This window comes from Simochromis diagramma, unplaced genomic scaffold (genome assembly GCF_900408965.1).
Source record: "Simochromis diagramma unplaced genomic scaffold, fSimDia1.1 OVJJ01000304.1, whole genome shotgun sequence".
NCBI classification, from domain to species: Eukaryota; Metazoa; Chordata; class Actinopteri; order Cichliformes; family Cichlidae; genus Simochromis; species Simochromis diagramma.
This window is the reverse complement of record NW_024387030.1, coordinates 15146387-15171001: the sequence shown is the minus strand read 5'-3', so window position 1 is coordinate 15171001 and position 24615 is coordinate 15146387. Positions and strand designations below refer to the sequence as shown.

Here is a 24615-nt window from a genome sequence, read left to right as displayed (position 1 = left end):
TTCACCGGTTTTTAAAAAGAGAAAAGAATTCACATTCTGTTCTCCAGGCAGGTCTGTGCATCCCACATATATATACTGCTTTTTATAGAAAATAAGCATTTGCATATTTCTGAAGATGTCCTTGTGTGTTTTGTTTTTGGTTTTTGGGGAAAGGTTGGAAGAAAGGATGCCCTCTATTCGTGCGAGTAGATATTTTACACTAATATAAAATGTACTGCAGAGGTGGTGTTAATTAATAAATATAAAGAATGCTCTAAATAATATCTGCTACACTGCTTGTTTTCCTTTATTTCCAGTCTTATTTATGACAGGAAAAAGCCTTGTGACTCATCATGCGTATTCATTTATGGCTCTTTAGAATATTACTCTATGCACTTACTGATTTCTCTTTTGTTTCCAGGAGCGGGTGTTTGGAGTGTGGAAAATGCCGTGTGGCAGTCTCGACACATGTAAGGAGGCATAAAGCCGTCTTGAGCGCTGATGAGGTGAATTTGCCTCTTAATCCAGACAATCAAATGGCTCATGAGGTCAGAGAGCAGTGTCCCATCCCAGAGGCAGCCATGCTCACCTGCTGAGTGCCTTTTGCCTTTGGCACTTATGTAATGACCAGCCTGAAGCACCCACCCATGGAGCGTACCGTTGGGGGTTCGGTCCCCGCCAGCGATGAGTTTTACACCCGCCACCTGCGTATGGCCAATGGGGTTCCTGTTTCAAGCCGCACTGACAACATCCACGCCACTGTGAGCACAGGAGTGCCTAAAATGGGTGTACGGGCTCGTGTGGCCGACTGGCCCCCAAGGAAAGACGTTACGATGCCTCTGTGGCATTCATCTACGGAGCCTGAGAACTCTGCTGTGCCCTCAGCTGGAAAAAGTCACATAAAGTTAGGCTCTATAATGAGCCCTCAGGACTCAACAATGCTGCGTAACATCCACAACACTTTAAAGAATCGAGCCCAGTCCCAGGCTAACAATTACAGCCCTGACACCCGTTACCTCGCTCCAGGAGACTATAGAGGTCCTGCACATAGAAACCCACGGCAGAGACGCATCCGCCAGCGCAGCAACAGTGACATGACTGTTGGTGAGATGGAAGGCAGTGGAGACAGTGGGGAGGAGTGGGGTCCATCATCGGGAGCCAAATTGTCCCCTCTTCACCGTGAATATGGCAGCACCTCCTCGATAGATCAACATGGAGTAGCTGGAGACAGCTTCTTTGAAATGCTTAAGGGCTATCAAGGCGACAAAGTTGATCAACGTAGCCCTGCTCCAGAGAAACTGGAGGACATGCTGAATATTGCATCCAAGCAAGGGATTCTTGATCTTCAGGAGGATGTCACAGACGGTCATCCTCCTAAGGCGAAGGACAGAGATAAGCCCCCAAAGAGACGCACAAAGTCTGAAACAGGAGGCGAGTCTATATTCCGTAAACTTAGGAACGTGCGAGGTGAGTCCGACTCCCCCAGAGCGGGGTCTGATGTGGAGGACAGCCGAACGGATGACACGGGCCCTCCTCTCAAGCCCTGGGTGTGTCAGAAGGGGTTCGCTCACTACGATGTTCAGAGCATGCTTTTTGACCTCAATGAAATTATTCAGTTGCGACAGACTGCAGGCAAGAGGAAAAACACCACCACGGGAGCGTCTGCTGCTGCCGTGGCCTCTGCTACCTCTACTCTGTCATCCACCCACAGCCTGCCTTATAGCTCTCCTAGTGGAAGCCAGGAAGATCTCAATTCCAGGGACAGTCCTAGCCTGGATGCTGGAGATGAACAAAGCAACGAAATGTTGCTAAGCTGCCCTTGCTTCCGCAATGAGATCGGTGCCGATGGCATTGCGAGGCGCAAGCTGGGGGCTAACGGGCCAGGGTATCATGGGCTTGTGGGTGGCGGAGCTGGAAACTGTGGCTCAGGGACCCTGAGTGGGGAAAATAACTTGTACGAAACATCTGTGAGCACACACTTAACCAATGCTGGAGTAGCAGTTCTTGAGGGACCAAAGGAGGGCCCGAGCACGCTCAGCGAAAAGGGCAAACAATACATCGTGGAGCACGTGGACCTGGGAGCCTACTACTATCGGAAGTTCTTCTACCTGAGGGGTGAGATGCATTCACCTGCTTTCATTACAGCTGTCATAGCATGTAGATGGATTTATTGTTTAAAGAAGTAGTGCTGTTGAATATACATGATCTGTTTTTAATTGTACTACTACTTCTACCTCAGATCATTGGAACTACTTTGGGTTGGATGAGGCATTGGGTCCAGTGGCAGTGAGCATGCGCAGAGAGAAGCTGGAGGAGGACAAGGAGCATGGCCAGCAGTATAACTATCGTGTCATCTTCAGGACCAGCGAGGTCAGATATAGTGTCCGTCCTGCATGGAACCTCAGCGTAACTTCATGCTATTCCTGTCTACTGTGGAAAAATATGCCCACAGCATTTCACCAGTTTGGGAAACAAATTACTTTGCTTGTCTGTGAAGCAAGCTTCTTTGGATTTAGGGTGTTATACATACACCACAGACCTTATATAACCATATAGAAGGTGTGTTTATTGCAACAACTCTATGCATCCCATATTAGGAAGACCAGCTCAAGGTAAAATAAGTCTCAGTCCTTGTTTGGGGTTTATTTTTTTTTGGTTATGCAACCAACCCCTGGGCTATTCAGCTGTCTCACAATATCAGCAATGTGTGAAGAAACTTCAGGAAGTGCGCTCATCCTCCAGCCTCCAAGGCCTGTCAGCAACCTAAAACCGCTGTGCGGAGAACTTTACGTCTTTGTTTCAGTAAAAATAGACTGTCATATTTAGTAGTTGTGTTAGCTCCCCTGTCTTCTGTGTTTGGCTTGGGATATTGGATTTTGAATTTTGCGTTATGGGATTATATGGACATGCATTCCCAGACAGTGGATAAAGGCATCTGCCTGGGGCTGTTTGTTGTGGACTGAGGCAGGACAGGTGCATGTGATTAAACCCCCACACTTTAGCCTGAATTACCTAAGCACACCCCCACCATACCTTCTAGACATGGGGAACACAGGTCTATTGTAAAAACAAGCCCAGCACAGCCTCAAGCTTGCAGGAGAGAGAAAGTCTCCATCCGTTCCAGCTGCTCATGATAGCCAAGTGATTGAGCTCAGTCCCAGAGCCCGGCACAATGCACACTTTGTGTACACAGAACGCTTAGACAAGCCCTTCCACCTCCTCTTCTTCCTCGGTTGCACTTTGTGATTGTTCTGTGTTTTCACATAACTTCTTAATGGTTGAATAAGAGGCAGCTATGACTTTAAGAACCACAGCAGCCTGTGTTTCCTTCCATGTGTCAGGGCAGGCATGTTTTGTTATCACTGTGTTTCATCTCCAAGAGTTCAAAGCGCATTAAAAATTCCTGAGGTGCATTCCTTTGGTTCTCGCGCTCCTCACTGTAATCTCCTGTTCTTCATCTCTGCGTTTCCAGCTGATAACTCTTCGAGGTTCTATACTAGAAGATGCAGTGCCTTCCACCTCTAAGCATGGCACCAGCCGAGGTCTGCCCATTAAAGATGTACTGGAGTATCTTCTGCCTGAGCTGGATCTCTCCTGCCTCAGACTGGCTCTCAACACACCCAAAGTCACTGAGCAGCTGATGAAACTGGATGAACAAGGGGTAGGCGGAAAATAAACAATTTTCCAAAGGATCGAAAGTTTAAAGTGTTGCAACGTGTGTTTATAATAACTGAATAGGAATTCTTTTATTCAACCTGCTCACTGCTGAAGTAGATTAAAGAAATAAATTGACTGTCATGTTTGTGTCTTTGCTTGTTCCCAGCTGAGTTTTCAGGTAAAAGTGGGAGTGATGTACTGCCGAGCAGGGCAGAGCACAGAGGAGGAAATGTACAACAACGAAGTAGCCGGTCCCGCCCTGGAAGAGTTCCTCCAGCTGCTGGGGGAGAAGGTTCGCCTCAGGGGCTTCACCAAGTACAGAGCCCAGCTGGACACAAAAAGTAACAGTCCCCCAGCATACTTATAGATGACACACACAGTAAATAGTACTAAGTTGTGACACATCTTTAAACCCGCTGATCACTGAAACTGATTGCATATAAGAGTGTAGATATCTTTCGTTTTGGTAGTGAAAGTAAGACATGATGTGAATGGTGACTTGGATTTCCCCTTCTTCATATTACACTTTATAGTTTTTGAACTTTGGCCCTTTATCTTCTCCGCTTTTATCTCACTTTCTGTTCCTTCTGACCAACATGCCCGCTACAACAGTCTATTAGTGCTGGCACTAGACAATAAAATGACACCTGATGTGTTGTGACTATATCAGGACTTTTACGTTGCCTGGCATGACTAAACAGATTCGTTAGGTGAATGAATGAGGCCATAGATCATTTACCCTACATTTATTGTTGGTTTACAATAGTACAAAACTTTTGGCTTTCAAATAAAATTGTTTTGGGATTTGCTAAAGAGACGCCGTAAGATGTTTCTGACTGAAAGGCATGGGCAGAGTTATTTTAGCTGAGCTTATCACACACAATCCTCTTTCAGACCTCGTAATTTGGGGAGGAGTGTATTTAAATGAATCATACATGTGATTTCCTGCAAATTGCGCCATTATTTAATGCTGAAACAAAAGCATGTCTTATTTTGTGCCTGATATGGCTGTGATAGTTGTTCCTAGGAGAGTTGATTTATTTGGAGATGTTATCAGAATTAACATGTAATTGCCATGGGTGGATTGCTCAAAGCTGTGGGGGTTAGCATTGCTAAAGCTTGGCCTCTGTCCTCTTCACTGAGTTCTCAGCCTAAACACATACTGCTGGTTTCCTATACTGTTATTTTAATGTAACAGAGCAGAAGTGGAGCATATAGTAATCTTTTCTTTTACACATTTGATACAGACAGGTTTGAATCCTCTGTTTCCAGGTCTTTAACCAGCAGCACGTGTACGCAGAGCTGTGTTTAAACGCCACAAATCTACCTTCTCTTTATTATCAGATCAATTAAATAACATGCTATATGTCAAAATGAAACTACCATTGTGACAGATGTGAGAAGTGTGCTGTAATAATGACGCTCAGGTTTCACTCAATATAATTTTGTATTTTGCCACAATTCAGATTTTGTCCGTTGCCCACAGGTGGCTGTGCTGTACGTGACTTTAATAAAGATCTGCAGCCTCACACAGCAAATTTTAAAAAAATGAGATCGATGCGCACATTTTCAATAAATGCGTTAGCATTCGATTAATCAGAATGTGATAGTAAATAATTATTATTTACATTAATCTGACAGGTCAGCTGTAACACTGGAAATGAATTAAACTTCCATACATTTGCACATTGAACTCTCTGCTCCTATATTTGTTTATTATTGTTTTTGCGATTGTGGTCTCGGCCTATTTTTCCCTGCTTAGTCATTCTAGCCCTTTGTTGTGCAATGGCAGGGAAAAATGTAACGAGCTTCCCTTACAGGATGCATGAGTAAAACAATTAATTGTTCTCTTTATTAACATTAGCTTTGACAGGCTGACATTGATCCACAGCTGACTATTGTGTAGCTGTTTGTGCTACAGTGAAATTGCATCCTGTCTTGCACAAAAAAAGCACTGAAAAGAAAAATGAATGGCAGTAGCGATACAATGAGTCTGAACACTGTATTCCTATTTTTCCTGCAGCGGATTCCACGGGCACTCACTCCCTGTACACTTCATACAAGGATTATGAGATCATGTTCCATGTGTCTACTCTGCTGCCTTACACGCCCAACAACAAACAGCAGGTAAAGATGGGGAGTACATATTTCGTGGTATGTCCTGAGTTGTGCTTTCGGAAATGAAAAACTTCTTTTTATTTGCGCCACAAAGACACCAGAGAGGAATGTTATGACTTATCATTCAGGAATCAGGTTTCATTTTAAAGAATGTGGGTTTTTTTGAATGCCAGTAAATGGAACGTACCAAATCCTTTGTATGACTTTTACATTCAGTTGTCACGCCTCTCTAAAAATTCCTTGTTTTTCAATGACTAGTTGCTGAGAAAGCGGCACATTGGGAACGACATAGTGACCATAGTGTTCCAGGAGCCCGGAGCTCACCCTTTCACTCCCAAGACTATTCGCTCCCACTTTCAACATGTCTTCATCATCGTACGAGTACACAACCCCTGCTCCGACAGCACATGCTACAGGTGGGTCTTTAAGCGTGACCAGCAGAGATGAAACATGAGCAGCCTGTTTTGAATCTGTAAACTAACCAAGTACTTTTTAGTGCCTAAACTTGACCCGAAATTGAAAATGAAAAGAATTCACAAAAGACAATAAAGGGAAAACAAGTTTTAAAACAACTGTGGTCTCTTGGCTGACAAGCTCGTGACTCTGCTTTTAATTGTACCCTTTCTGGTTCTTTAAAAGAGGCCTATTATACCTCAGCAAGCCTTTATGTATTATATCTCAAGCTGTCTTGTTGTGAGGGGGAAGATCATCAAAAGAGGAATAAAGCTAGCTGAACAAAGGACTGACTTTAGACTTTAGTTTCCTTAACTGAATTAAGGAAACTAAAGTCTAGCTTGGAACCAAATTAAGTGTTTATACAGATCAAGGACAAAGAGGTATTCTTCCCTGATAAATCTGATACTGAATCAGAGCACATGCTCATATTTAGTTTTAATATGGATTTCAGCACAGTGTGTTGGTTCACATACTTTCTAACAAACAGATCCCAGGGAGCCCCGTCCAGTACGACCTCATCTTCTACTTAAGCTTGTGTACTTTAACCATTTTTTTGTATACTCAGAGTATATATACTCTGAGTATACAATCATAGCTTATGGTATTTCTGGGGACTGGGCCAAGATGAATTTGTTAACTGGTGTGACCAGTTTTACTCCAGATTAACATGGCTTAGGTTAAAGAAATGGGCCCGTTTCCCTTATCACTCCTCCGTCTAGTGGCAGCTGTGCTGCAATATAAATACATGAGCGATGTTATAGATGAGGAGCTATATTTTCTGTTAATTATCAAAAGTCACTGGATGTTATTTTTAAGCAAATTATGGTGAAAATATTTTATTCTTCCTTTTCGCAGTCAGTGCTTTCCTGTTCTGTGATTTGCTGTTTCTTAAAAAGAGGAAGTAGCTTTGCTGCAAGATTATTGGTGTGATCCTTCATGATCTTTAGGCTCAAAGGCACAGAACATCGCTTTGGACCTGCAGAGTCCTTAACAAGGTTTAGCCTCCTCAAAGGTAGTGGTTATACATTAACATAAATTAATGTACATAAATTACATAAAGTAAACCTTGTGCATATCTTTGCAAAGCAGGTTGTGTCTGAGACCAGACAGCAGAATTTTATGCTGAATGACGATGCTTTGGCAGTGTATGAGCATATGCAGTGAAAACGAGATGCATTGCAATTTTAAATGGGTCAAACTGACAAACCTCAGCAGTGACGTTGACTGAAAATCTGATTTTGGCTTCGCATCTCTGTCTGGGACCGGATCCTTTTATGGGACTCTTAAAAGCTCCACACCACTTTTCAGAGCTTGTAGATGTGTTTTCATGCAGGTAGCTACAGTAGCATTAAGACAAAAGCACTGACTGGAAGGCAAAAGCTAGCATAAAAGCCTGTTGCCTGGCTGCTGTCCCGTCTTCGTGAGCTGCGTTTCCACTGCACATCTGTATGTGTGTGAATTAGTTTGATTATTGTCAGATAGAAGAAATTACTTGTGCAGTAGCTGTCACATTGATGGGGGTTCTCCCGCGGATCTGTGTGGCGTTGACACTTATGCGTTTCTACCCCACTGCACATGCTCTTTCTGTGCTTTGAACACACAGATATTATACACATGTAGTTGCTCCCACTCGCTCCCCTACTCCCATTTCTCCTCTTACCTCTTTCTCATGCTCACTTGCACACACTGCCCCCCACCCGCCGTACACTAATTCACTCAAAGACTCACTCTTCACACACTCATATAAATACAAGTCTCAACCCTCCCTCCCCCTCCTTTCCTTGCTTGCCACTTTGCCTTTGGGCAGCATGAGTTGGAGTGGTCTGAAGGAGTTAGCGCCATGCACATGAAGTGCTCTCTTCACTGGACATGCATGTGAGTGGGGAGGACTGTTAAGAGCAGTGTTTCTCAGAGCTCACAGAGCCAACCTGAGGAGCAGACAGGTCGAGCCAACCTTCTGTCTGTTCAGCCACGGCGGCGTCATATTTGGGCTAATTTATTTCGAGCCCTTTTATTTTTCTTCTCCGTGCTGACTTTTCTTTTTTTCTGATGAGCTACTCCATCTCAATGACTCGTGGCTGCTTTCGTTTGTTTTTCTTTTTGCATAAAGGGTTCATCTTTTAGTTTATACTCTGAAAGAAAGAGAGAAATCTTTGTTGTTTACCTTATGGAAGAAATGGAGAGGCCCAAGACACCGAATCCTTGAAGACAATCCTGCTACCCTACGCAAGAATCATCCGCACAATCTCAGTCTTCGAATTCACCTCATATTCTGTGTGGACTGAGGCACCATGTGTTAAGACTTCACTCCTGACTGTTTGTCACAAGTCTTTCCCTGGATGCCTTCCCCTGATGGTTTAAGGGGGGAGAAAAAAAAGAGTCTGGACACGAGAACTCAGTTACAAGGATTTGCTACACAGCATTGCGTGGTTTATGTTGAGTGTTGTATTATAGGAACAAGGGAAAATTAAGTTAGCATCGGCACAGTTTGTCTACCGCCTTGATTGAATATAAGTGTTTCGATGCAGTAATCTGAAGAGCTTGGTTACTTTTTGATGAAGACAGGAGGTAAGTTACACATGTTTGTGTTGAGTTCAGCATGCTATGGTGTGGTGGTCAAAACCATACAAGAGTACCTGATGCAGGGATTTACAGTTCAGCTGCTCAGTAGCCCTCCCTTTCACACTCCTTCCTTAAATTGTTGCACATCATATATGCTAGCTTGAAACTTTGTTTTACATGAAGAGATTCTTTCCTCCCCTGTTTCCCTTTACTATAATACAATGCATTTGCCTCTTTAATCTCTATTAATAAAGGGCATGTTTTTATTTGTTGAGTCATCTAGTTATTAATAGCCTGTCATTGCCTGCTGCTGAGATCTGGATAATTCTCAGGTCATATTGAGCCAAACCGGAGCATTAAAGGAGTAAGTGGCCTGGGGCCAGCGGGGTGCTAATCTGCTGCTTTCAACCGCTGCCTCAAAGTCACACGGGGCCAGCGAGGCAGGATTGCGTAACCAGATCTTTGTTTAGGAAATGATCTTTGTTTGTGCTTGCGAGCCAGAGCCACAGTGCTGCTCCTCCATATACCGTGATGTAGCAGAGAGTGGCAGGGTGTCATCACTGGGAGCTGGCTTGTCATCTAGGATTGGATGTATAGCATTTATATGCTGAGTGCAGTCGGCCATGGTTTGCAGCATTTCTGCTACAGTTATCTGTTTAATGGGCTGGATGGAGTTTTGTCAGGACTGTCAAAGTAGCTTATCCGAGACCACGTCTTGGTTTTTTCGGTTTTTAGTGTACATGCACGTATGCACTTATAGCTATATATAGCCCCTATACTTATATAAAGGAAGAAGGCAGACAAGTTTTTTCCTCATTGGTAGTTTAAAGTCTTTTGAAAGGTTTTTCTTGTAAAGTTTCCCAGATTTCTAATGAAGAACATGTAGAAGGCAGCATCGCCTCACAGTTACTAATTGATAGTAATTTAACTCAAACGGCCATTGTGTAGAAATGTAATATGAGCAGTGGACAAGACGCGAGCTTTGCCTGTAGGAATTAGAACACCCTCCTTTTTAGAGCAAAGGTCAGAGGTGAGGTAACCATACAGTAAACTGTATGTTGTGTTGTGTTAATTCAGTCTATTTATCTTTGCATGTGCATATTCTATACTCCACTTTTTATGAATGTGTTTAAAAAAAAAAAGTTATATGCAATTTTAAAATGCATTTTAAAATAATTGAATATACATGCTTATGCAGTAAACTCATCCTTACCAGAGCCAATCCTGGGGTATCATTCTACTTTCTGTTAATCTGGCTACAAAGAAATTCAGCCTGGCCGCTTGGGAGATAGGAGTCAATGAAGCTAAAAGGCTGAAATAATTATTTATACCTGCTTCTGGACCTTAACCCCAACTCAAAGAAACAAAAACTAATTATCAATGCATAATAACACTTCCTTCCTCCGTGTCCTTTGGTTTTCTTTTGGGATTTTTTCTTACAGGAAGAAAATTTTGCCATCAAAACACTTGCATTCTTGTAATGCATTCTGATTGGTCAGTTCGGAATTCATGACTAGACTAATGCCCTTCCTTTAAAGTAGGGGTGGGGGAAATCCAGGCCTTAAAGCCTGCAGGTTTTAGATGTGTTCTTGATCCAATGGAGCTGATTTAAATGGCTAAATTAGCTCCTCAACATGTTTTGCAGTTCTCCAGAGGCCTGCTAACGAACGAATCATTTGATTCAGGTATGTTGACCAGGGTGATATCTGAAACCTGCAGGACACCGACGCTTGAGGCCTGGAGTTCCCCACCCTTGCTTTAAAGCCATAACGTTGCTCATGGTGTCCCAGTGCTTACAGAAAAGTATTTCGCTGTCATGGCAACCTTTAAAAATGAATGCATAATGAATCTATAACTGGAACAAAACATACAGCTGTCTTTCTTGACAATTTTGCTAATGGGAAGTCCAGAGAATATGAATTCTTGAGTATTTAAAACTTCTTTTTCTCTTTTTCTTCTGCAGTGTTGCTGTCACCCGTTCCCAGGACGTTCCCTCCTTTGGCCCACCAATCCCGAAAGGCGTGACCTTTCCCAAGTCCACTGTGTTCAGGGACTTCCTTTTGGCCAAAGTCATCAACGCTGAGAACGCAGCTCATAAGTCAAATAAATTTGGCGCCATGGCAACACGGACACGGCAGGAGTATCTGCGGGATTTGGCAGAGCGACACGTGACCAGTACATCAGTGGAGCCCTCTGGGAAGTTCCCCTTCATCTCTCTGGCACACAAACGGCGGGAGAAGGTGCGTCCGTACAGCGGGGCGGAGCTACGGAGCCTCGGGGCTATAACCTGGCAGGTTCATGCCGAAGATCAAGTAGCCGGGGCTGAACGCGAGTGCCTGTTGGCCATTTCAAACGACTTCATCATCCTGCTGGATCAAGAGGCCAAAGCGGTCGTGTTTAACTGTGCCACACGCGATGTGATTGGCTGGTCAACCGGGAGCCCCGCCTCTATGAAGATCTACTATGAGCGCGGTGAGAGCGTATCGCTGCGCTCCATTAATAACAACACGGAGGACTTTGGAGAGGTTGTCAAAAGACTGGAGGTCAGTGGGGCACCGTTACCTTCTGTAGCCACGCATGTGTATAGCATACACCATCTGCTGCAGATATCAGAGGCTGCAGACCTTAAAAAGTGCACCTCTGACAAGCATCTTGTAATAAACACACACAGAGATGCTTTGAGCTGTGACTATCGTGAAAGCATTCTTACTTTTACATCAGCACATTTACTCTTTAGCTGGTTATCTTCTAGTATCATCTAGTAAAAATCCAAATCACCCAGCTAACCAGTCCCAGTCTGTGAGTCACTGTGTATGTGAACAATAATGCAGCCAAAAGCTTGGTGAAGTCTTTAAGTGTTAGGACACACTCTCCCTTTGTCCACTTCCCTGACAACAGTAGCTTGAAAAAAAATAACTATTGTTGATGATTACAGCAACATAAGGGCGTAGCCTGAAATTATGGACTCACCAGAAAGCCACACATGCTGCACTGACCCTGTGATTAAAAGTCATGCCAAGCATAATGCATAGTAGTTTAATTCATATCATTACTGAGGGTTTCCTTGTGGTCTAGATAAAGCGGCACTTTTGATGGGATATTTCAATCATTCATCAGACACTGCAGTTCTGCTTAATGATAAAGTAAAAAAGGATTTCCTGCTGACAGTACAGGAAAGAGCTCTTTCTTCTTCATCTTATTTATTTAACATCCAAAACTCAGACCACTGTTTTCTACTTGGTGAACTCAATAAAGAAAGGCATATACAGGATCTGTGAAAGCCTATGGTGCTTTTTATCCAGATTCATCTGGATTGTTTTGACATTGCTCGTCCAGTTTTATAGAGATCACCTGCAGAATTTGCTCTCTTCTTTTGGAAATACTGAACAAATTAGCATTTTCCATGTGGTGCTCAAAGGGCCGAAAAATTGAAAAATTTGACAGACACCAATTTTAAGAAATTATAACCGGATTGCTCAAAAAATTATCTTCAACCCTTGGAGCCGTGGATCAGACTAACTGTGCAGAAAGATGCATTATGATATGCGTGTTATGTTATTGACATATGTGCGTCAGCTTGTGACTAACAATACATTTCATCCACCCTTTTTTTTTTTTCCACCACCTTTCTGACTCAACCTTGATCTTTCACACCGTCTTTTCTCTAGTTGTTGACCAAGGGAAGCCAAACCACAGAGATGACCTTACGTCGTAACGCCCTGGGCCAGCTGGGCTTTCATGTCAACTTCGAGGGGATCGTAGCAGAGGTGGAGCCCTACGGCTATGCCTGGCAGGCTGGGCTCAGGCAGGGCAGCCGCTTAGTGGAGATTTGCAAGGTGTCCGTGGCCTCGCTGTCCCACGAGCAAATGATTGATCTTCTTAGAACCTCTGTCACTGTAAAGGTGGTCATCATTCCTCCACATGAAGACTCAACGCCACGCAGGTACTGTGGATATAAGTCACAAATGGATACAAGAGAGACTGTAGTTGATGTGTTGGTTTGTGGCTTTTGAAGCTATCCTTAAAGTATTCTGACTGCGATTGCTTCATGTGCCAACAGAGGCTGCTCAGAAATCTACCACATGCCACTTGTGGACTACAAGAACCACAAAGAGGGCATGCCCTATGAGTTAAAGTTTCCCTTTCGCTCCACAAACAACAACACCAAGTGGCCACGCACCTCATCCAGCCCTCAAACGCGTGCTGCTGGCATGGGAGGAACCCTCATCAAGGCCCCGCCCACAGACTTAAGTAATCCTGCTGCTATTCCCCGCAGTGTGTCTAGCGATGGTCGACCGCTCAACCCCAAAAGGTCACATAATAACGATAATGCTGTTATGAAACTTGCAGACATGCAGAGCAACTTCTGTCTGGTTGTAACATATGTCTTTAATCGCATCCATATGTGTCCACAGATATTCCCCAGGGAATGACAACTATGCCCTTGCCTGCTCCATTGTGATGGGACGCACACTGCACAACACAAACTCCCCTTCCAGTCTCTCCTACACAGACACCATGGCCTCCACCCACTGGAGGCAAAAGTCTATGCCTGACGGGTGAGTTCATTATGTACAAATTATGCAGACTAAATTTCATAAATATATGTTTTCTTAAAACTTGATGTGTGCTACACAGCAACATAGATAACATTCTTTATGTCTCTTCAGGTTTAATAACAACTGCCAGTCCCCCGTTTCATCTGTGCGCCATGTGGCAGGTGAGGGCGCCAATGGGATCAAAGTATCGTCGAGCTCAGGTGTTGGATGGTCACGACCTGGGGAGGGTGATCCCGCTAGCAGATCAGGGGACAAACCCAGCTCAGGTAGGCAGAACTCCTACCTCAGTGTTGGTGAATCAAAAAACATGTTTTGCATTATGGGCTCTAAATTTTCCGTACGTCTTAGACACCGTGGTTTCCAAGGTGGTGATTCCTCGACTTCAGCCGTCAGAGCAGAGCAGCCACGTGTCTCCTAACAAGAGCACCAAGGTGAGTGATAGCCAACACCACCACATGTAATTTCCTTCCTGAATTGATAAAGGAGGCCCTGTGCTAACAAGAGGTCTGCTGTTTAATCACAGTTAGCATCGTATGACTGTGAGCTAAAGTTTGTGTGCCATGAACCAATCTACGCTAAGCACACTAATTAAAATGTTTCCAACATTGGGGTAAATATGATCGCAGCATGAGGAGTTATGGGAGGTGATAAAAAACAAACAGTCTTTGGGGGAAGGCTGCAGCAAAATGTCCTGTTTTTCTATCTAGAAACTGATCACAGATTTCTCATCTGGTAACAGGCAGATGCTCCCTATTCATCCAGCCAGTCAAGCAGCAACACACTGTCAAGCAACGCCTCCAGCTCCACCCACAGCGACGAGAAGTGGTACGAAGTCGGCTCCCGTTCCGGAGTGCGGAGTGAACTGGATCTCAGTGGCTATCTTCAGGGTACCTCCAGCGACAGCGGCATTGACGCAACCTCCTTCACTGCCACGCAGAGCAGCACGGCTTCCTCCACTGGTGCCTTCATGGCCAAAGACAAAATCCCTTGGCAGGATGAGCCACCGGACGACCAGACGGCCGCTGACACTTCACCTCCAACTCCAGACTCTCTTGTCATCTCTCAAGGCACCGAGATCCCAGGGAAGAGCCCCTTATCCTTGCCACTTGGTCCCGATAGCGGCTCCTATAGCCCAAGTGATGGCGCCGCCCACTCCAGGTGTGCTGCTGTTCTGTTAGAATTTAGCTACATAGGCAGTCTAGGAATCTGATCCTTTGCATCAGTGTTTCATTAAACAGACAGTGATTCATTGTAGTCCAGATATATCCTGCACTGTCCCGGCTGAAAAGAAGTCCAAAGCTCTGCGGTTTGGCACTAACAAAGGGGGAGCGGAAGAATGAAATATCTGTGTCTGTGGTTTTGCATTTGCATGTATCTCCGTCTCTGGGTATCCATGATAGAAAGGAAGTGCTTGAAGTTGCTAGAAATGCAGACTGTGAGCTCAGCACTGTTCCCCCCTCCTCTAAATCCCACTTCCTTTGAATCAACTAAAGCTTTCCTGCCTCTCTTCTTCACTCAGCCAGAAATAACTCGGCTCCACCAGACCTGTACATTGGCAGCTTTGTTTTATAGTTCGTGCACAGACACAAAACTCGATGTTGGAAAATTCAAGCATTAATGTCAAACTCTGTAGGAATGCTATTTTAAAGAGCTGAAAATGAAGTGCAAGGACACGGTGTTCTTATTTAATATTTATGAATTCATCGGTTTATCCAGTCTGCAGAGATATCTGGATATATATATATTGAAGGAACACCTTTACTAATGGGTTTTAAGGATGCCTGGCTCTTTGTTGTTTGTTCAGCTTTATTAAAGGTAACTAAGGTAATTTGATAGTTAAACATTAAGAAAAATAAAATATATCAGTGCAATGAAAATGCATCACTAATGCATTTTCTTTTCAATCAGTCTGGTCTCTGTGTTTGATACTGATGAAATTATAAGGCTGTGTCACACTTTTCTGCCCTTGCTTTTTGTTTTGTCCCCAGCTCAGCCTCTTCTGGTCCATCAGGCTGCAGGCCCATGTCCCCCCAGGATGAGGCTGCTCCTGTGCCCACATCACCCACATCCTCAAACTCCCAGTCCCCAGGTTCCAAGAGCTTCTACCCTCGTCAAGGAGCCACCTCAAAGTATCTCATTGGCTGGAGGAAGCCTGGGGGAACTGTTAACTCGGTGGATTTTGGCAGCACTCGCAAGTAAGATGGAAATAATTATTTTACTAAACATCTGTTCAAAATTGTTTCTAAAGCACCATTGCATGCAGATAAAATATTATAACTTAGTGCAGAGTGGATCCTGCTGTCAATCATGTCGCCATATTTTATCTTTGTCTCACTGAGTGGTCAGCTAATTTTAAAGGTGTTGTTTAAAAAGTTGGTCAGCAGCGCCACCGTGTGGTGAGTTTTTATTTTTTCCCACATCAATTCAACTCTATTCAGTTTTATTTATAGTTTTCTGAAGGTGCTTTGCATTGTACCCTGTAATATTGTAGATCAATATTCTTTGGTTTGTAGGAAGACAAAAAAAATTTCCACTCTTATTCTCACATATTGAATTTGGTCAGAAAGCCGATTCCTATCTTTTGTGTTGGTGGTAAATGTTTTCACACAAACCGTTTTTTCCTGGCGCAATAAATCAGTAATTTATTCGACTACAGATCACCAACAGCTTGGTTGGGAACAGTTACAGCTGCCATTGCCATTCTGAGCATTTGAACTGGTTGCTGCTAATCACAGACATGCTTTGTCGTTTCTAGAGATTTCTGCCTGAATTCGGTTTTTTTGTTTTTTTTATGTTAATCTTCAGACGGCACCAGAGTGATGGTTTGCTGGGTGGTCAACCCCAGCTCAGGGCCAATCTCCGGGGCTCCCAGTCTCCCCAGCGGCACACTGCGAAGTCCAGCCTGGAGGAAGACTTAAAGAAGCTCATCACACTTGACAGCCCTCCACCCACTACAAATGAAGAGAAGGTACAGGGAGATGTTTTCGATAAGCTATTATATTACTTTGCCCACTCATGACTACATCTTCACTCTTTGAAAACAAGGCTCTTTGAGGGGAAAACAAAAATAACATAGACACCCAGGTTTGCTTCCTGACTGAGCCTTATTGGTCACAAAAAATTAGGCTAATGTATTTTAACTAATCTTTTACTTTAACTAGAGCCGGACCGATTTATCAGCCGACCGATAACAGCAATTTGACAATCTGTCAGTATTAGCATTTATAGTGGTCAATACTGAAGAAACACCCTTTAACTGTGCTGTCATACTTTGTCCACCAGATGGCACTCCGCAGCTGTTAGGAACACCACAAACAAAACAACACGCTGATCCAAGCAAAGTCGGGCAGCTCTTAAACGAGTAAATAAATAACTACACATAAGAAATGTTAAAGAAATATGTTTACATTTCCTGTGTCAAAGAAAAAAAAATCAGGTGATATAAGAGAAAATCAGTGTTTTGAATCAACCAAATATTGGTACAGTATCGGTATCAGTCAGGCTCTACTCTTTTCCCGCTACTGTAACTGTATGATTATGGATAATGCTCCTGGTACCGCTCTAATAAACCACTACATTTGCTTTGATAACAAATTAAGGCTTGTTTTCTGTCTCTGTGTATACATTATGTTCATCTTGTGCTGCTTAAAATAGCAGTTTCACCTCATCATCAGTCCAAGTAAGGAAGTCTATATGTTCGTGGTCATGTAGTGTTTGTCATTTCACCAAGGACTGTTTTAAAACGAGGTGCCAGCAGTATTATGGTTGCATAGTAGCGAAGCTTCACAAGTCAAATGTAAGCACAATAGCAAGTTAGATAACCTGGAAATCGTAAGCAAAATATAAAACATCTGTTAAATATTTTATGTCTGTGGAGGTTCTCACAAACACAAAAAGTACTTTAGTTTAACAACAGCTAATGTAACCTGATATTGTAACTCTTCAGGGGCCGCACAAGACCACATGATGAAACTACCTGGGATATAACATATTGAGTCGAGGTTTTTAACCAGCTGTTTAAAGCCCTGCTAAAAAGTGTTTATTATTACTATCACGGACAATACGATATGGCACAACCCTAATAGAATATTAGTAAAAACCCTTCAGTGTTTTCATGCAAAGTTTTTCTTTTTCTCGCTTTTTACCTGAGTCTTCTCGTCTGCTTCCATCCCTTCGTGAAGCCGTTGTTTCCAGGCCCCCCACCCAGTCGACGTTCCCTTCAGAGAACCCTGTCTGATGAGAGCATTTACAGCGGGCAGAGGGAGCCATCCTCTAGTGGACAGCGTGAAACGCCTACTGACCTTCTTTTCTCCTGTTCCACCATGCCACGTTCACCCACCGCCCGCCACGGACCGAGTCGGCGAGCATCGCACAAATCCCTCGGTAAACGTCTAGTTTATGTGATTGAACTTGTAGTGGCTCCAAAGTGTAGTGGTTTACGCATCCGCATCAGGAATCGGGAAGAGTTTCCCGCGTTAAAAAACCTTCTAACTCAAACATGGTTCGTTATGTGCTGTGGTGGTGACCTCTTGTTCATAACGGAGCAGATGGACTGCTGTGCAATAGTCTTGAGCCAACCCTTTCTTTTTGTTCCAAGGAGCCTGACTTTGTTGTAATTTTTTAAAGATGTCTTCAGCAAACCTGGATTGAAAAAGAATGTCCTCCCCAGAGCTCAACATTACGCAAGCAGTGTAGGATCATCCTGAGAGAGAACAGAACAGAAATGTAGCCGACATCTAAGGAAGAGCTTTTAATGTCCACCAAGAAGCCCGGAGAACTATTCCCGAGGGATACTTAAAGAAATGAGAGGAAAGCTTGTCTAAAAGAGTTGTGTTGAAGAATAAAAGTGGTCATGCGAAGTATTATTGGAACTTTAAGCTTGTTAGAATTGTACAAACTCTTTTTTTGCCTTATATGTTGTATTACCATGTATGTTTGCATACCTCTTCGCATCCATTTCCAGTTTTCCCAACAAAATCTAAAGATATGAGGGTGGCTAAAGATTTTTACACAATACTGTATATACAGTATGCGTAAATCTGCAGATAATGGAATAAAAGCTTAAACACACTAAGCACACTGCTACTGAAAAAGTCTTTTGGCCATGCCGTGCTAAAAGCGTTGACTATAAAGTTTCCCATCTTCAGCCCCCTAAAAACAGATACAAATCTCATTCATTGTGTTTGACTGTGTTCTTTTCCTTCCCAGGAGACCTGTCAGCCCCAGACAGTTCAGAGCTGGACCAAGAGAGGAAGAAACAACAGCTGCAAGAGCCTGTCCTCATGCCCCTGCCTGACACGGGGGCAGATGGCCCGCTTGACTGGGCCCACCTGGTAGATGCTGCCAAGGCCTTTGAGGGTAACCAGGCGTCATGTTTTCATTTCATCCTTAAAAACAAACCACAAACAAAAAGACATTTGAAGTGAAGGTTAAGTTAGTTTTGTAATAGAGAAATCCACCTGTTATCTTAATTTTTTATCAGAAGAGGGCACTGTTACACTGTATTTGTTCTCTGTTTAGGTCAGATAACACAACATTTGACTTTTTTTTTAACACATCAGAGCAGAGGCTGGTTTTCCTGGCAGCCCAGGAGGAGAACTCCATGGCTGAGAGTGCAGCAGCAGCAGCAGCAGCCACCAGTCCCCAGCAGGCCGAGCCTCAGGCGGCTCCACTGAGACAGCCTTCGCCAGGGTGAGAGGCCTCAGGTCATGGCCTAGATCCAATGTTTGCTTTCATCCACTGGTTTTTCCAGAAGTGTGCCACCAAAAACGCTGATTTTCCACAAATCGCACACCACTGCATCACCGATGAATCCTGCCAGTAGTACAATAGTGTTTGTTGGGGATTGCTAAGCTACATGTATCATCACTGAGAAAGACTGGACTAAGAAACATTTACCCATCATTTAAGGTGAGATGTTGGTCCCAGCTAATGTCAAGCTTTTTCCTCTCACAGAGAGACTCCAGCTTGTTTGATGGGGAAAGTGAGCCAGCTAGAATCCATGGTGAAGGCACTACAGGAGGACCTAAAGAAGGTGATTTGTGATGCTAGATTGATCCTGTTCCTCTTCGGCACAGCCTCAAATATAGATGCAAAATCTAAGTATGAACCTGCCTTTTGTAACCATTAGGAGAAGGATGCCAAGGCATCCCTACAAGCTCAAATTGAGGGCCTGCGAGAGGACAACCAGCGTCTCCTCGAGGAGTCCTACAGCGCCTCCGCCAAGCTGAAGAAGTTTACAGAGTGGGTCTTTAACACCATCGACATGAACTGATGCACGCTGCTGCTGACCTGCTCTCCACTGGGAGAATAACCACTACTCAAGCTGATTTCAAACTCTTCAGTAATGTTCGGTGCACAGCAGAATCACATAAAAACAAAAAAACAGTGTCGCTCTTGTACTGTTACAAACTAGTGCCAACATGGATGTAAACATCATCCTTCCTCAGCCTCATGGATCTGTGTGAACAGTGACCACAAAAGACAAAGGAGAATCCAGGGTGATAGACAAAAAAGAGCAGCGGCGTATCTGTGTGTCAGTTTTCATCGGCATGCTCTCCCTTACTTAGGAGCTCATAAAATATAATGTTTTTGTTTCCCCCCCCTTGAATGGACTGTTGGTATTCCTGCATGTCAGAGAAAGCGAGAGCACGATTTCGAAACTAACCCAAACCTAAAGGGATTTAAAGTCACCGTTTAGCTCCCCAGCTGTAACCTAATTTTAAGTGAACGGATTTCCAATTAAACAAAAAACTCTAACACAAACTAAAATTTCTTCAAGAGTTGCTGAATATAGTCCCTGATCTTAATCGACAGGTGTGCTGTAAATGTGCTGCCGTTAAGACATTCTCCAGTTTTCCCAGTTCACAGATAACAACACTGATCTGATTATTTTTGTATTACTAACAAAGAGAAAAAAGGTGAAGTAAATACTATAAGAGAGGATGGGAGTTGCATTTTTGATGGTTAGTGTTGGTAGGTAGGCACAGACAGACAGACAGACCCTTTGCATAGCACATACTGTAAACACTGTAAGGTCGAGTGCCTGTCTGTATCGCTTATGTAAAAGACTGTGCAAGTGTAGCGAGGGTTATTGCAAGTAAAACTTGTATAGGACTACTGGTCACATGAAAAGATATAAAAATATATATATTACAAACACAATATGGGTGCCATAAAGATAGAAATCGACAATTCAGTGTCACTTATTCAGATTATTGTAAATATGTGATGTTCACATTTATTTTTCTCATGCCTTCCCTTGATATAATAATGTAAAGAGTATTTATGTCAAAGATGATGGCCAAGAAAAGCAAAACAGCCATATGCAGTTAGACATGTACAGTATATACAAGTAATGGTTTCCTACGTGACAAGATGTATCCTCTGACTCAAACGTTTCCAGCAGGAGCCGGGTAACGTTTGATCCAGAGTGCAGTGCTAGAGAACATATTGATATTTTTAATCCTAGAAACGTTTGCCTGCTGCAGTGGATTGATTTGAGAGCGCCACTTAGTGTTGACAAGATGTAAAATACTACTACAGTGAGCTCACATCCTTTTCCTCCCATAGCACGCTAAAATGCCTCAATCTGATCCCTAAAACTTGGATGGAGTCAGTTGGTGCTGTTATATTATTGCAGATAAGATGCTGTGTAAATCCTGAAATCCCAGCTACAGTTTTCTGTACTTCTGTAAATCTGCGCGAAAGCCCACACAGAATCTGATCTGCAGATGACCGAGCTCAGTCCTTATTTAAGCCTCATACTTTAACTATTTCCTTTTGTACCCTGATGCTGTGCAACTGTATATAAGGAGAGTTTAATATTCATCAAAATCGCACCTTCGTTCTTATTTTTTACAGTTATTTTTGATGTCTTTCTGCTTTACTTGCTAGTGCAGAGTGGAACCACAAGCCGGACTCGGACAAAATGAGTCGTAGGCCCGTACGGTAGCAGATTGCCCCTATGCCTTCATTCTTAACATGTGTGTCAGCATGTGATTCTGTTTCCATTGAGCTGTGATGTGTAAAAACAAACACACAAAAAAAAAGTTTATATCTATTAAAGATATTTTGTTCAATTACACTTTGTCTTGCTGAGTGGTCTGTACTAATGTACTGCGATTTAGACATGCCATTCATCAACAAAAGCAAAATAGGAAACTAGCACAACTGCTGGGGGTTATATGAGGTGGCTTTGAGTAAATGGATACCTGTTGGCGGCCTTGTGGCTGCCCGCTGTTGCATTGTGATTAACAGAGAGGTGCTGTTTTTCCACTCAAGCTTGATTACACGAGGCGGTTGTCCAGACACATTCAGGGCTGCGTGGGACAGATCGATTGATCAGGAGAGAAGGCAGGGCGGAGACGTGGACCGTTATGCATCCAGCAGGTGATTGGTGTGATTTAGGTCTGTTTGGATGTTTAGTCATTCAAATAGCAGCTATTCTGTATCAAACCTGCTATTATTAAAATGACCTTCTGAGTTCATGCCATAACTGAAGATGTAATCTATTTCTGCCTGTTTTTAATCAGCGACTGCAGAAATGGAATAGATATTAATGCTTATTTTCGTATTGTAAAAATAAAACAAGGGATGGTGGTGTCTTTTTTTATGTTTGGTAGCACTCTATTATTTTTAACCAATAAGACATCTTTACAAGTGATGTGCTGCTTTGAAATGCTTAAACCTGCCAGAGAGCTGGTAACCAAGTGCAAATACTTTGTTACTGTACTTGAGTAGAATTTTCAATTATCTATACTTGAGTTTTTCTTTTCTGATAGCTTTTTACTTTTACGCCCTACATTTAAAAAAAATATCTGTACTTTTACATTTTCAAAGCAGGCTTGTTACTTTTGGTTTAACCAATTTGTGGGCCTTCAAACATCAAACCAATTTAAGGCTAAACAGGAACAAATAAAAGAAAGTCTGGTTTGTGTATTAATCACCAGGGGACGTCGCATAAAGAAGAGATGAAAGATGCAAAATCGCGTGCCATAGTCTGGGGTTAACACAGATCAGTGTTGTGATGAAATTAAGGCGAAGAACAGTTTGTTAGTGCACAGTGGCTGCAGTGCTCATGGTCAGAGTTACATCAAGTGTGGAAGAGATTCATGTGAATTTTAGCTGATGATGAATTCCAACTTTATAGCATCTAGGAAAAAAAGACAGCATAACCGGTTACTGTCAGTGAAGAGGATGTAAATCAGGACAACTCATGAAACATCTTGTTCAATCAGGTTCTACAATGTAGGCATCAGAAAATAAAGATTCTTTTTAAAATTTTCCTCATTTTTTTTTGTTTAGAAATTAAAGTAAAATTTGTATTCTCCTCTAATATTAGAAGATTTATCATTACATCAGTATAACACAAAAAACAGCTGGTAGAAACATAATTCAAAGAGCTACTTTTACTTACTTACTTTGAGTAGGTTTACTTTTACTTACTTAGATTTCAGACCCTGTACTTTTTAACTTTTACTTGAGTAAAGAAATTGAATCAGTACTTTAACTTTTGCTGGGCTGTTTTTAGACAGTTGTATCTGTACGTCTGATGAAGTATAGGATTTCTGTACTTTTGCCACGACTATTGTTAGTGCCATCAAGTGTTGTTTACTAATATGACAAATGAGAGAGCAGTCTGCTCGGAGACATATGAAGCGCTTTACCCTGGTTAATGGCAAAGCTAAGGTAGGGGTAGCAAAAACATAGTCACTGCTGAGATTGCAGGTTTCTGGCTACTGAGCCACTGCTAAGTAATCATCACTAAAGTAGTTTCTCTTGGCCACACTGGCCTTAGAAGTCCCTTTGTTTTGTGAATCCAGTTAAAACAAATATGAAAGATAATCTAGTCTTATGTGCCTTTAGCAGTGACATTTAGATGAGCTAAATATGATTCTTGCTGTGTTTGAACATCTCAACTGTCTCAACTGTTAATGTTTATATCGTTGGCACTAAATTGATGTTAGATATTGGGACATAAGAGTGGGGTGGACTCTGCTTCTGATTTGATTATCACAAAAGTCATGAAAATTAATATATTGTAACTGTCTACCCGGCAATGACAGCTCTGCTGCCAGCATGGTGGCAGAGAGGGAATTTGTATTTGTCATCATCTTACACTGATAGTCTTTCAATGTGCTACACAGACTGCTGAAGCCGCATTTGCTTAGGACTGATCTTCCTGGGCTATTTTGGACCAGATGTTAACAAAATTGTCATGTTTAAAAGAATTCATAGCTAATCGCTAACACACACACACATATTATATATATCCAGCAGTCAAATTCATCTTTTTGTTTTGTGATTGGAGGCCGTGTTGTTGAGTGTACAGATTAGGCCTCTGTAACCATAACTAAACCTAAAACGAACAAGAACATTTACATAATTGATAATTATGTATTATTAACATTATACCCTATAAATATTTCACTTTTTCTTAATGTCACTGTTATCTTAAAACTGCATCCAGACATGCAAGGCTAGTAGTGCGTATGCAGTACTGTGCAAAAGTCTTGAGCCGCCCTTCGTTTCTTTATATTTTACCTCCAAGCAGATTTTCTTGTAACTTAAAACTTAAAGCGGTCTTGAGCAACAGTTCTCTAGACTTTCTGAAGTCTTTCAAATGTTGTCTTTGGACATTGGCTGCCCTTTCCCTCATGTTCAGTTCAGTCCTTGTAGCTGATCATCTAGAAAGCATCTTTAATATCAACTTCATTTTCAGCATGACAATAATCTCAGTGGTCATGCAGTAAGATGATATCTGAACAGAAAAACACCCAAAAAGTCCTTCAAGAACCCCGGAGAACTACTCCATAAGACTACTTAAATAAACTGAACAAAGCTTGTGGAAGAGAGTTCAGGATTTGTAGAATAAAGGTGGTTATACTAATTATTGAGAGGTTTTTTTGCACAGTACTGTAGACTAGCATGACACTCCCATAGTACCAATAGTAATGCAAATAATATTTTCAGACAGCCTTAAAAAACAGCAAACTAATCCACAATAATTTCTTTAAATAATGAATCTATTCTGTGTATCTCCACATATTTAGATGTAAAATCTGGCAAAAAGCCTAAAAACATTCCTCTTAAGTCTCTCTAAAAGCAAGCGAGATCCTTGCTGTGTTGTGTGTGGCTAGCACTGTTGGTCTCTGGCAGTAGTGTGGATCTGAGCAGGCTGTTCAATAATTTAGCATTAATGCAGATTATGGCAGGACTGGCCCCCTCAAAGCAGATTAGAGTCCCTGCCTGTCTGCCGGCTGCCTGTCTGCCACCTTGTTAA

General features: G+C 42.6%; 1 protein-coding gene across 2 annotated transcripts in view; it reads left to right on the top strand.

Annotated features, from left to right (window-relative positions):
- LOC120740345 (signal-induced proliferation-associated 1-like protein 1) overlaps positions 1–21417 on the top strand; it is a 37557-nt gene extending 16140 nt beyond the window's left edge. For both annotated transcript variants that reach the window (XM_040042645.1, XM_040042646.1), the window contains exons 2-21: positions 401–2094; positions 2219–2349; positions 3452–3640; positions 3803–3977; positions 5660–5763; positions 6013–6170; positions 10736–11315; positions 12441–12715; positions 12833–13084; positions 13188–13331; positions 13443–13597; positions 13680–13762; positions 14071–14489; positions 15320–15526; positions 16137–16299; positions 17513–17714; positions 18540–18689; positions 18893–19022; positions 19287–19365; positions 19462–21417. In XM_040042645.1, the coding sequence (XP_039898579.1) occupies positions 603–2094; positions 2219–2349; positions 3452–3640; positions 3803–3977; positions 5660–5763; positions 6013–6170; positions 10736–11315; positions 12441–12715; positions 12833–13084; positions 13188–13331; positions 13443–13597; positions 13680–13762; positions 14071–14489; positions 15320–15526; positions 16137–16299; positions 17513–17714; positions 18540–18689; positions 18893–19022; positions 19287–19365; positions 19462–19605 (5232 nt within the window). In that variant the 5' untranslated portion in view covers positions 401–602 and the 3' untranslated portion in view covers positions 19606–21417. The remainder of the gene's footprint in view (positions 1–400; positions 2095–2218; positions 2350–3451; positions 3641–3802; positions 3978–5659; positions 5764–6012; positions 6171–10735; positions 11316–12440; positions 12716–12832; positions 13085–13187; positions 13332–13442; positions 13598–13679; positions 13763–14070; positions 14490–15319; positions 15527–16136; positions 16300–17512; positions 17715–18539; positions 18690–18892; positions 19023–19286; positions 19366–19461) is intronic.
- The last annotated feature ends 3198 nt before the right edge of the window (positions 21418–24615 follow it).